The 13192-nt window shown below is 40.6% G+C and overlaps 1 protein-coding gene across 1 annotated transcript in view; it reads left to right on the forward strand.

The window, feature by feature from the left end:
- Window positions 1-13192, forward strand: part of SMCHD1 (structural maintenance of chromosomes flexible hinge domain containing 1) — a 159359-nt gene that overhangs the window by 123361 nt on the left and 22806 nt on the right. The window contains exons 42-45 of the mRNA XM_054723730.1: window positions 2-192; window positions 2584-2693; window positions 2962-3032; window positions 10077-10248. Coding sequence (XP_054579705.1) covers window positions 2-192; window positions 2584-2693; window positions 2962-3032; window positions 10077-10248 — 544 coding nt within the window. The remainder of the gene's footprint in view (window position 1; window positions 193-2583; window positions 2694-2961; window positions 3033-10076; window positions 10249-13192) is intronic.

The raw sequence follows: 13192 nt of genomic DNA on the forward strand, positions 1-13192 counted from the left end.
GATTGCACACCTGGCACAAATTGAAGATGATAGAGCTGCAATGGTTATTTCTTGGCATCTGGCAAGTGATATGGATTGTGTTGTCACCTTGACCACTGATGCTGCGCGTCGTATCTATGATGAAACCCAAGGTCGTCAGCAAGTGTTACCACTTGATTCTATTTATAAGAAGACTCTTCCAGATTGGAGAAGGTTAGAAAAAAGTGGAAGTAATTATTTTTTTCTGCAATAATATATATTTTTAAACTAAGCATGGAATTTTAAAATGATTTCTCAAAAAGATGCCTAAAATAGAGAAGTGACTCATCGACATTATTCTATCTTTATCTTCATCACAAATGTGTATACTTCATTAAGATGAATTATATATGCTGACCATGTTTAATTTACTAATTAAACGTAATTTGTATATATGAAACATACACACACACAAGTACATGCACACATGAACCCAAAGCAAATTTTTGGTTTTTGCAATAGCAAAGATGGAAAAATTTCATTATCAGTAACTGAATATGAAATTGCTTTATTTGGAATAGGGTATAGATGCATGTCTTTTGAACTATTTATGTAATGTGAAAATAAACTGACATCATTTAGGTAGAGAGGGTCTTTATTGGAACTGCCAATAGCAAAGGTGAAATGTAAGACTAGTTAGGATATTTCCTTATATTAATACAAATTTGGTTCATTTAATTTAATTATTTCTTCATTTGCTTTTCAAAGTATGTTTTTAGGTAGCAACCATTCAAATCAATTATGTATTTTTAATGTAAATTTTAAGATATTTTATGTGTACTCTAAACTTGACTATTTTTTAAAATTCACTTTAAAGGACTGGAAGAAAATGGTAACAAAACAAAATATTTAAAATGTATTACAGAATATTTACCAATAATTTTCTCAAAGTCATAAAGCTTTGCAGGGCCTACAATTGCATGGAAGTAGGGATTTTAAGGAGAATGGGAATTAATTAACAGTCTACTATGTTATAAAACTAACATTTCATTTTGTAATCTAAAAATAGCTTAAGGAAACAACTGGAATTTGAACTCAAATCTGCCTGCTTCTAAAATCTCTCACTGGCTAAAATCAAGGAAAACATATCCTCGGGTGAGGATTAAAAAAAAAAAATCTCACTCTGCTACTAGTCATTACCCATTTTATTTTGTTTTATTTTATCCTATCTAATAAAAGGGTGATATTAACCATCACTCTGTCACAAAGATGGCAGTGCCCATAGCCACAAGATGGCGGTGCCCAGTCCCCTCAGCCCCGCCGGAGTACCCCAGTCCTGCAGGGGGCAGCCGCTGAGAGTGGGCAGCATGAGGGGCCTGGCAGAATACTTGCTTCATTGCCGCGGCGACGAGGCAAGCGTCCCGCCCCAGCAGCGGAGGGCCTCTGGGCAGCGGGCACGGAGCGGCCAGGCCTCGCAGAGAGCAGAGAACCATGGGGTGTGTGCCTAAGCCATCAGGGCTCCCAGATTGGAGAGGGTGCAGGTCAGGCTGAGCCCCCCCCCCCCCCACCGCCCATGCACGAATTTCATGCACCCGGCCTCTAGTTTTATATATTTTTACTGATTTCAGAGAAGAAAGGAGAGGAAGAGAGAGATCAGTGATGAGAGAGAATCCTCGATCGGCTGCCTCCTGCACACCCCACACTGGGGGTCGAGCCTGCAACTCAGGCATGTGCCCTGACCGTGGCCTCCTGATTTATAGGTCGATGCTCAACCACTGGGCCACACCGGTTGGGTTCATTACCCATTTTAAACAACTTAGGAAATCCCATAAGATCATAACTACTGTGTTGATAAGAATAATACTTTTTGTGAGAATAATTTTTCCTCCAGGAGGGCTTCTTTTATGTTTATAATCCCTAAAGACTATATTAAGAATCCAGGATTTAAGGAAAGTATGAATTTGGTATTTAGAACTAATGTTTGCTCTAGCAGCTAGTTATCTTCTCTTCCTGGTATTGTACCTCTCATTGGATTGAATTAAGTAGCTCCTAGAGCCACCCTCACCCTCCAGCACTTCTACCTTCAAGATTTGGAAGGAGTTATACTATGTGGAAATGAAAGGCCCGACATCCCAACCAACTTCCATCTCTCGAATGTCATTGTTACTTCTGAGCTTCAATTGCTCATTCTGTGTGCTGTGAGGGAAAAACAGGCATCCAAGGCTTTGAGCTACCTTCCTCATGTGTCTCAGTCTTAGCTCTGCCCCTGCCCTCCATTCTAGGGACCCTCTCCCCATGACACAGTCATATCATTGGCCTCCTCATTTAGGGCCAGCTTTAGAGCCTGCTTTTCTTCTTTCATTGTCAAACTAAATAACAGTTTATATTGACTTGACGAACTAATTGAGGGTAATAGTACAGATAAAACTAAGTAGATATTTGTATATGGTATATATTCTCATTCCTAAGGGCATAATAATCATTTAGTAGTTTTACTTGGGGATGGAGAGTTGATTTAATGATTACAGTAATATGCAATATATTCATGTTTTTCATATTTTACATTTTTTAATTTAAAAGTTATGAGTTTTGTTTAATACTTTTTAAATTTTTCTTTTCATTCAGACCTCTGCCTCATTACCGAAATGGAAAATTATATTTTAGACCCATTGGAGATCCAGTCTTTGCCCGAGATTTGTTAACGTTTCCAGATAACATAGAACATTGTGAAACAGGTAAAGGAAATTATGGTGACTTTATTTTATATAGATACTACATATGTGATCCAGACATATAAATTACTTATTATGGAATTTATGTTCTTATTTCATTTATAAGTAACAGTTTTATTAATATTTAATTCTCTAATTTCCAATTATAAGAAAGTGTTGAATAAAATTCTAAACTAGCATTCTTTGTTAAAAAATGTTCAGTGTGTGTTAATATTTTAATATAATCAAAGAATATGTTATAAGTTAAAATTTTGTTTATTGAACTTTTTAGTGTTTGGTATGCTATTAGGAGACACCATTATTTTGGATAATTTGGATGCTGCCAATCATTATAGAAGAGAGGTATGTATTGAATTCTTTTTTAACTTGTAGCTCTAATTCTATTACGTATTTTTAAAATTTAATATATTGTAGACCTATATGGGAAAAAAAGTTATTTTATGATAAATGTGCAAATGATTAAGTAACCTTGTCAAAACCAATTTAAATCCTACATATCGATAAGCAACATAAAATTGGGCAAAATAATGAATGGGCCATCATGCAAGTTAAAATTATACCTGTTTTGGGGCTATGAAATTATTGAAGACTCAAAAACCAGTATCTATTATTGATGATGGTATTGGAAAAGGGTGCTATCGTTAATGTTGGTAGAAATCTAATTTTATGTATCCCTTGTTTATTAGTTGTCAGGGCTGCTGTAACAAAGTACCATGGACTGGGTAGCTTAAACTACAGAAATTTATTGTCTCTCAGTTCTGGAAGTTTGAAATCCATATTCAAGGTCTGAACAGCATTGATTCTTTTTGAGGGCTATGAGGGAAGGATATCTTTCAGGCCTCTGTCCTTGTTTTGTAGATGGTCGGCTTCTTCTATTCATATCTGTGCATAACTATATCTCCTTTTTATAAAGGCACCATTCATTGAATTAGGGCTCTCTTTTTCTCTCTTTTTTTTTTTAAAGAGAGAGAGAGTAGAAGGGAGGGAGGAAGGGAAGGAGGGAGGGAGGGAGGGAGGGAGGGAGGGAGGGAGGGAGGGAGGGAGGGAGGGAGGGAGGGGAAAGAAAAAGAGAAAAATTGATGTAAGAGAGGTACATTGATTGATTGCCTCCCAAACATGCCCTGACTAGGGCCAGGGATCAAACCTGCAACCCAGGTATGTGCCCTGACCAGGAATGGAACCCACGACCCTTGGGTGCGCTGGTTGATGCTCTGACCAATGAGCAACACTGGCCAGGGCTAATTACCTCACTTTAACTTGCTTGCTTCTGTAAAGACTTTATCTTTAGATAAGATCACATCCTGAGGGAATAAGGGTTAGGACTTGAACCTAAGAATTTTGACATATAATTCAACCCATAACATCTTAGAAGGCACAGTTGGGCAGTATACATGTTTCAGTCATCTATTGCTATATAACAAACACTCCAAAAGTTGCTTTAAACAGTAACACGTATTAGTTCTCATATATCTGTGAGTTTATCCAAGTATTGAAAAAAGACCCTTTCCCAATAAACTGGAACCCCCAAAGGGCTAAACCTTAGTGTAAGGGTAAACTCCAAGTGCCCCTGGAGACTGCAAGAAAATTGCCTCTCTTGAGCCTTTGGTTTTAAGTAGAAGAAAAGAAAAAATATTAAATTGTTTTCCTGGAGAATTTAATAGGTTGCCCTATCAAAGTATAATAGGTTTGCCCTCATGTCTGTTTGTAGCCTGCATTCATAATATTTGGATAGTCTGAAAAATCTGAAGGTAAATATTTGGTTTCTTATGGTGCTGAACTGATAGTGTCCTTAGATATGTGATCATAGGAAACACAGATTCTCTCTGGAGAAATTCAACTTTATCTTAGAACTGAAATAATTTCCATGTTGAATATAGAGCAGGTTTTAAAAATATGTTTAATATAATTCAAGAAATAAAAGTATTAAAAATTAGGAAAGCAGCCCGGCTGGCATGGCTCAGTGGTTGAGTGTCAACCTATGAATGGGAGGTCATGGTTTGATTCTCGGTCAGAGCACATGTCCAGGTTGCGGCTCGATCCCCAGTGGAGGTCGTGCAGGAGGCAACGGATCAGTGATGCTCTCTCATCATTGAAGTTTCTATCTCTCTCTCCCTCTCCCTCCTTTCCTCTCTGAAATCAATAAAAAATATATTTTTTTAAAAAAATTAGGGAAGAACAAGTCAACTTAAAAATCAAATAGAGCTTCTAAAAATAAAAAATATAATAAATACTGGACAAGTTGAACAGCTTAAGAGAGAATAGTGAATTAGGAAATAGGTAAGAAAAATTATCCAGACTGCAGCTCAGAAAGAAGGAATATAAGAGAAAGGTTGATCATGGAAAATAGAATGAGAAAAATCTCAAAGAACAAAAAAGTCTAATCATAATGCCAAGATGAGGATCATAGCAGTATTTGAACTAATGGGTGAAAATTTTTTAGAACTAATGAAAGACACCAATCCATAGCTTAAAAAACGTAGTAAGAGTGTATGTGACAAAAGCAGGTACATTATATGATCCTCATAATTGGTGTAGCATGTATTGATTTCTTTGCTTCCAAAGTTTTAAAGTAAGTCATATGTAATTTCAGTGGCTAAATATTGTTTGAAAGCTCTTCTGAGAAAAGGCTTTTATGCATCCCTTGGTTACATTGTTAGGATTCAGTAGTTTTTGTTACTGTTTTCTCTTCCTAATTTTTTTCATGCCACTTATATTACTTCAACCCCTTGTTTATTTCACCTCTTCCTAGTCCCTGCAGGGGTTGTGACTACATATTTCCCAGAGTGGTAGGGCTGGGTGTTCACTCACTGGATTTGCACATGCTGTCATTTCTTTCTTTTTTTTTTTTTTTTTTGTCCTAATAGAGTGCTTAGTGAAGTAGAATTATAAGATTGAAGAATACTTTACACATTGAAAAACTATCCATGAACATAATATTAGCAAAATTGTTCTAAAAGGGGAGCCAAAACATTCTGTCTACCTGAGGCTTATATCTTATATCCATCAGTCTGTTAACAAGAAAATAGACAAGCCTGTAAGTTTGAGTGTGTTATTATTTAACTGGATATCATATCCTTAAAAACATTGGCTGACTCCTGATAAATGGATAATACATGAATCCAGTTTGTATTTTTAATGTTTGCTTGTAGAAAACACAAAAATCCAAACCAAAACTAAGAAAGTAACGTGGTGTTTTACTGAAAGATTCATTTTATCAAAGAATTCACCACACATTTTCTTCAAGTAAGCATTTTGCTGCATTTGAATTTTTTTTTTAAGAGCCAATTTGTTGAGAAAATGCCTGTAAAGTACCCCTGGAATTATAATAGAAGAGTAAATACTGGTCAGGATTTTTTATTACATGATCTACTACTTTTTTTATTTTTAAAATATATGGGAGTGGGGTGGGGGGTGGCAATGGTAAAATATGTACACATATAATACCTTAATAAAAAAATTGGAAAAAAAAATATCAAGTTTTATTTTTATAAATCAGAGACTACTTTACCCTCATTATTAGGTTGGAGTAGGTTTTACATGTTAACTTATAATGTTCTTCAGTCATTTTTTTTAAATGTGCGCATTCTATTGTGTGGATTTACCATTATTTCTGTAACTTACAGAAACGTGAGTTTCATATTTTTCATTCAGTTTCACATAGTTCATATCTTTGATTATTTCTTCAGAGTAACTTTTTAGAACTAGAATTTCTGGGTCTTGCAGAGTGTTAAGCTACTTAATACTTTCGCATTTCCTTTTAGAAGGGCTGCCTCAGAGCAGATTAGTACAAGAAGACCCTTTCTCCATAGTTCTCCCAACATTCATTGTGGTGTGCAGTGCAGTATGCGTGTGTTAACATTTTGAATAGTGACTATGGCTCATGAATTCTGCTTCTCTGATTACCTTTGAAGTTGAACATTTAAATTTTTTCTTTTTGTATTGATTTCAGAGAGGAAGGGAGAGGGAGAGACAGATAGAAACATCCTATCTAATAAAAGAGTAACATGCAAACTAACCATCACTGCTACACCCACAAGCTACGCCCACCAGCCAATCAGGAGTGAGTATGCAAATTAACCCAACCAAGATGGATGTGGCCACAGAGTGAGCAGGAGGCTTGGGTTTCCCCGGCAATGAAGGAAGCCAAGTTTTCCGCACACCCTGGCTGGCCCAGGCCTCCACTCAAGGCTACAAAGTTTCAATTATAGAAGATAAATAAATCCCAACAAAAATGGCAGCAGCCACAGAGCTGGAGAGAACAGAAGGCTTGAGTTGCCTCCGGCAATGGAGGAAGCCAAGCTTCCGCACCCCTGGCCTGCCTTGGCCTCCTCCGCTCAAGGCTACAAAGTTTCAATTATAGAAGATAAATAAATCCCAGATACCAGGGCCTCCACTTGGGTCACCGGGGGGCGTGGCCAGCCTGCAAACCACCACAGGCCCCTCACCCAGGCCGCCCCATGCCCCAAGGGAACCCCCACCCTGATCCGGGACACCCTTCAGGGCAAACCAGCTGGCCTCTATGCTATCTAATAACCAGCACAGCACTAGGCCTCTATGCTATCTAATAAGAGAGTAATATGCAAATTGACCATCACTCCAACACACAAGATTGCTGTGTGGTCAAAGATGGCTGTCCCCATGTGGACACAAAGATGTGGTCAAAGATGGCTGCCCCCATGTGGACACAAGATGGCCGCCACAAGATGGCCAGCAGGGGAGGGCATTTGGGAGGGACCAGGCCTGCAAGGGAGGGCAGTTGGGGGTGATCAACCCTGCAGGGGAGGGAAGTTGGGGGCAACCAGGCCTGCAGGGGAGGGAAGTTAGGCATCAATCAGGCTGGCAGGGGAGTGGTTAGGGGGTGATCAGGATGGCAGGCAGAAGTGGTTAGGGGCAATCAGGAAGGCAGCCAGGCGAGCAGTTGGGAGCCAGCAGTCCTGGATTGGAGAGGGTGCAGGCTGGGCTGAGGGACACACCCCCCCATGCATGAATTTTGTGCACCGGGCCTCTAGTCATCCTACCTAATAAAAGAGAAACATGCAAATTGACCGTACCTTCGCTATGCCCACAGCCAATCAGAGCGGACAAGATGGCGGTTAATTTGCATATGCGGGCGCTGAGTGTCCTGGGTCCCGGAAACATCCTCCGGACCCAGGCCTCTCCTAGCCTATAGGCCCGTGCTTAGGTCCTGAGCGGCAGGGGTCCCAGAATGCCCCCTGGCCACTCGAAGCCTATGGGTGCAGGCCCCAAGCCGCCTGGCAGGCGGAACATCCCCACTCCCAGGGGCTTGCAAAGGCTTGCGCACGAAGCATAGGTTTGGGGCCACGCCCCCAGCCAGGCGCCCACGACTGGGGGCTGGCTACTGGCCTCGGGGTGTGCCGAGACCCTGGCAGCCACTGCTGTGTGCTATCCAGGGTCCCTGCAAGCCTCGGGGCGTTTGGAGACAGGGATGTTCCCGCCCCGCCCCAGAGGCTTTCCAAGCTCCAGCACCAAGTGGCAGTTTGTTTCCACGCCCCCAGCCCAGTGCCCTCCACAGGGGGAGGGCTGCTGGCCCCTGGGGTGTGCGGAGACCCCAGCAGCCACCACCACGTGGCAGGGACACGCCCCTAGCCCAGTGGACACAACCCAGGGGCTGCATGAGCTGCAGAGGATACACCTTTTTAAAATATATATTTTATTGATTTTGTTTACAGAGAAGAGGGGAGAGGAATAGACAGTCGGAAATATCAATGAGAAACATTGATTAGCTGCCTCCTGCACACTCCCCACTGGAGATGTGCCCCCAACCAAGGTACATGCCCTTAACAGGAATCAAACCTGGAACCCTTCAGTCTGCAGGCCCATGGTCTATCCACTGAGCCAAACCAGTTTGAGAGTAAATACCTTTTCTGACAGCTCATTGGCTAAGCTCCCTGTAGGCCACCACTTGCAGTGTTCTTGGTAATTTGGATTATAAGAATCCAAGAAGGTGATCTAGGGTTTTTCCACCACACTCCTGGAGGAAAAAATGAAGGTCCCTTGAGGGGTCCCAGATTGGAGAGACTGCAGGCTGGGCTGAGGGACAACACCCCCCCGCCCCCGCTCCCCGCTGTGCACGAGTTTCGTGCACTGGGCCTCTAGTATATAATAAAAGCCTAATGTGCTAAGTGTCCAGTCATCCAATTGGCCGTTCAACCAATCAAAGCGTAATATACTAATGATATGCTAAGGCTGCTCAACCACTCACTATTACATGCACTGACCACCAGGGGGCAGACAGTCGACCACTTGACCAGTCGCTGTGACATGTAGTGACCACCAGGAGCAGATGCTTCGACCAGTAGGTTAGCTTGCTGCTGGGGTCCAGCCGATTGGGACTGAGCGAGTTGGGCTGGACACGCCCTGGAGCCCTCCCATGGTCCTTCCCTGGCTGGCCAACCTCCCGTGTCCCTCCCCGGCTCCGATTGTGCACCGGTGAGGTCCCTCAGCCTGGCCTGCACTCTCTCGCAATCTGGGACCCCTCGGGGGATGTCAGAGAGCTGGTTTTGGCCCAATCCCGCAGGCCAGGCCTAGGGACCCCACTGGTGCACAAATTCGTGCACCGGGACTCTAGTGAATGATGAGAGAGAATCCTTAATTGGTTGCCTCCTGCACACTCCCTATTGGGGATTGAACCTGGGACCCTTCAGTCCACAGGTTGATTCTCTGTCCACTGAGCCAAACCAGCTAGGGCAAACATTTAATTTCTTTATACTTTCCTAAATCTTTTTTTGAAAGAACATTCTTGAAGTTCATGAAATACTAAATATAGTGTCTCTTTTATTCTCTCACTTCTCTGAAGAATTTAATTCTTAACTAACCCTACCTACTTTTTTTCCATGACTTAGGATTTACTACATAATTCTAGTTCCTCTAACTCTCACATTACTAGCGCTTTTACTTCCCACAACTGAAGTTGTAGTATTGTCCACTAAAGATTCAGCACTATGATTTTCAGTCTGTATTTTCTTCTCTGCTATTTTTTTTGGTCATCTGTAAAATTTGTATTTAACAGAAGGAAATTAAGCTACTGATTCTGCCTTGATACTGCCATGGCTTTCAGAAGCATAGCCTACTCTTGCTGGTCTCTCTCTTCCTTCAAGCAAACTGTCAGTTTCACTTTTTTCCATTTGTGTTTTCACCATTCTAACTTAGGCTAACACTTGAGAATTACTCATATTAACTTATTGCCCTGCCTCTGTTTTTTCCCCAATTCATCTTACACATCACTAGCTTATTAAAATATTTATGTAAATACTAGCATGGGCATGTCATTTCTAATCTCAGAATTCTTAATTGATTTCTCCTTTCTTAGAACAATTGAAATAAGTTTTATGTACTCACTAATTAATATCTGTTTACTTAAAATAGGTTGTTAAAATTGCACACTGTCCTACACTGCTCACGAGAGATGGAGATCGCATTCGAAGTAATGGGAAGTTTGGGGGCCTTCAGAATAAAGCTCCTCCAATGGACAAACTTCGGGGAATGGTATTTGGAGCTCCAGTACCAAAGCAGTGCCTGGTCTTAGGACAACAAATAGGTAGGTTGGATAAGTTCCTAAATAACGATTTCCCGTTTCATTTTAATACTTTGTCTGGGGCTTGTGTATTGATATTCTAACATGAAAAATAATCCAGTAACAAATATGAATAAGATGTTTTTGTTCATGACATGTGACCTCCCTCCCCCACTTTCCCTTCTATAAGCTCTTTATAGTTAGCCAATATAATTGTTTTTATATCTGTGCTCTGAAGTGTATATACATGTGACACTTGAACAATACAGGTTTGAATTGTATGGGTCTACTTACATGAGGAATTTTTTTTTTCCCCACTAAATATACAGTTGTCCCTCTATATCCCCAGGTTTTGCATCCTTGGAGCCAACCAACAGCAGATTGAAAACAGTATTTTCCATCTGCAGTTGGGATTTCACAGATGTGGAGGGCTGACTGTATGCCTTGTTCTACGCCATGTTTTGTAAGGGACATGGGCATCTGTGGATTTTGGTATTCAAAGGTGGGGGGAGGTGTTCAGCACCCCTAACCTATGTTATTTAAGGTCACCTGTACTTTTTCAGGAAGCCCGCTCCAGGCCATTACCTTAGAGCAGTGGTTCTCAACCTTTCTAATGCTGTAATGTAAATATCTGTGTTTTCCGATGATTTTGTCCTTCTGCTCTGTCTCTCCCTTAGAGATTAAGAGGAACAAAGAATACATTCCTCTTGACAGACCTCCTATTCAGTGTTTTGTGTATAAAAAGCATTACGCAGTTAATAAAGCTGCTGCAGTCGGTCAATGGCTACCTGCAGTCCTCCCGATTCCGCTCTCCTGTCTTTCTTTCTTTTCTCAATTCCCACCTCCCTACCTCAGCCCAGCAACCCTGCTAGCGGTTCTCAACCTGTGGGTCGTGATCCACAGGTTGAGAACCGCTGCTGTGGAGCCTAAGACCATCAGAAAACACAGATATGTACATTACAGTTCATTAACAGTAGCAAAATTACAGTAATGAAGTAGCAACAAAAATAATTTTATGATTGGGGGTCACCACAACATGAGGAACTGTATTAAAGGGTCGTGGCATTAGAAAGGTTGAGAACCACTGCCTTAGAGCCTATTTGCTCTTAATTTTATATAGCTTTAATATACTTGGGTATCTATTTTTTCAGCAAAAGAGTAGTTTGTTATTATTAATATTTTATAAAAATGTAAATACACATAATATAAAATTTATCATCTTAACCATTTTTAAATGTATTGTCAGGGCCAGCCTGACGGTTGAACCGGGCTGAGGTAGGGAGGTGGGAATTGAGAAAAGAAAGAAAGACAGGAGAGCGGGATCGGGAGGACTGCAGGTAGCCATTGACCGACTGCAGCAGCTTTATTAACTGCGTAATGCTTTTTATACACAAAACACTGAATAGGAGGTCTGTCAAGAGGAATGTATTCTTTGTTCCTCTTAATCTCTAAGGGAGAGACAGAGCAGAAGGACAAATTCTCGGTATAGCAAATCTCAGTAAATAGTTACAGACTTCTTGGCAAGCCATGAAAGGTTGCTCTCATTCTACTGGTAACTGCCATCCAAACAAGCCTGGGGAAACTGTGTGGGTAGAGGACTGAGCCTTGCTAGTCCCTTCAGGTGCAAGGACGGTGTCAGCTTACATCCGGTCTCCAACAGATCCCCCTTTTTTGTTTTTTAGGCTACTAATAATAAAAGTAAAATGTAAATATTAATAATAAAGCTCTAATATTAAAATAATTGCAAACAATGCCAATGCAAAACCAAATTACATACATGTTATTTTCAAAACTTGAATGTCAAGAGCAAAACTCTGGCTATTAAATAATAACAAAACAATAAGAGAAATCAAAACTATGGACATGGTAACATTTTTAGCTACTAAATGAAAGAAAGTCTTTTGTGCTGCTGGTGTATATTTATTCAGAGTCCTTGCACTTGGCTGCGCAAGACTTTGTAGAAGACTAGCAGCTAACAGATGCTAGCATGAGTAGGAACATGGTTGAAGAAGTAGCTTCAACTTCTTGCTTTTCCATAATCTCCTCCACTTTAGTCATTAACTTCTTCAGATGACTCTATGTTGACACCTCAGTCCCTTGCGTAGCTTTCAGTTTTCTTCTTCCTCTGCTTTGCTGTCATTAGGGTAGTACTTAGTCCTTTGAGTGAAGGGACACAGGAGCTTGTCTGAGTCCATTGTGGTGACACACATAACACTGGCACCCGAATTGGCTGCATTGCTCCTTCTGGAAAGATATAAAACACAACCTCTTCCCCTCATTATTACTGAATCTGATAAAAACTCTTTTCTGGTTTATGCTTCCTTCTACCTAGCTGACTCAGTGGAGGCTATTTGTACAGGAGGCCTGATGCCTTTCACCTGCTGTACGATCCTCTGTATTATAATTTTTTAAAAAATTTAAATATAAAGAGCATGACTTAGTTTGTTTTGAGGTGACTGATAACATCTGTCTCCCCCTTTTTGTTTTAGTAAATGATTTTAAGAGTACGATTGGCTCTTTCTATAATCGAGTGATATTTATTTTGCCAGATTTGATTAGGTTTAAGTTCTCGGGGATTTACCCCTAAAGTTGGTACAGGAAGGTGGATAACACACTGAGGACATTGCTTCTAATAAAACATGGAAATTGTCGTTCTCAAATAATATTTTAAAGACTAAAAATTAAATGAAAAGTTCCTCTGAATTAGTGTGCCCTATAGTAGCTGTTTTAATAATTTTTGCTATACTTACTATATAAGTACTATTACTATAGGTTGATGGGCTCTGTAGTAAAATTTGTTAAGGCATAAATAAGAGCTGGTATTTCTACTGAAATATAAGGGGTTTGAAGGACCTTTGCTCCCCTGCTGCAGTAGATCCAGCCTTTCTAGAACTGGATCTATTTGTAAAAATGGTTAATGCCTGAGGTATAATATTTCCTTTAATGTGGCAGTTAATACTATTCCCTG

This window comes from Eptesicus fuscus, chromosome 12 (assembly GCF_027574615.1).
Source record: "Eptesicus fuscus isolate TK198812 chromosome 12, DD_ASM_mEF_20220401, whole genome shotgun sequence".
Taxonomy (NCBI): Eukaryota; Metazoa; Chordata; class Mammalia; order Chiroptera; family Vespertilionidae; genus Eptesicus; species Eptesicus fuscus.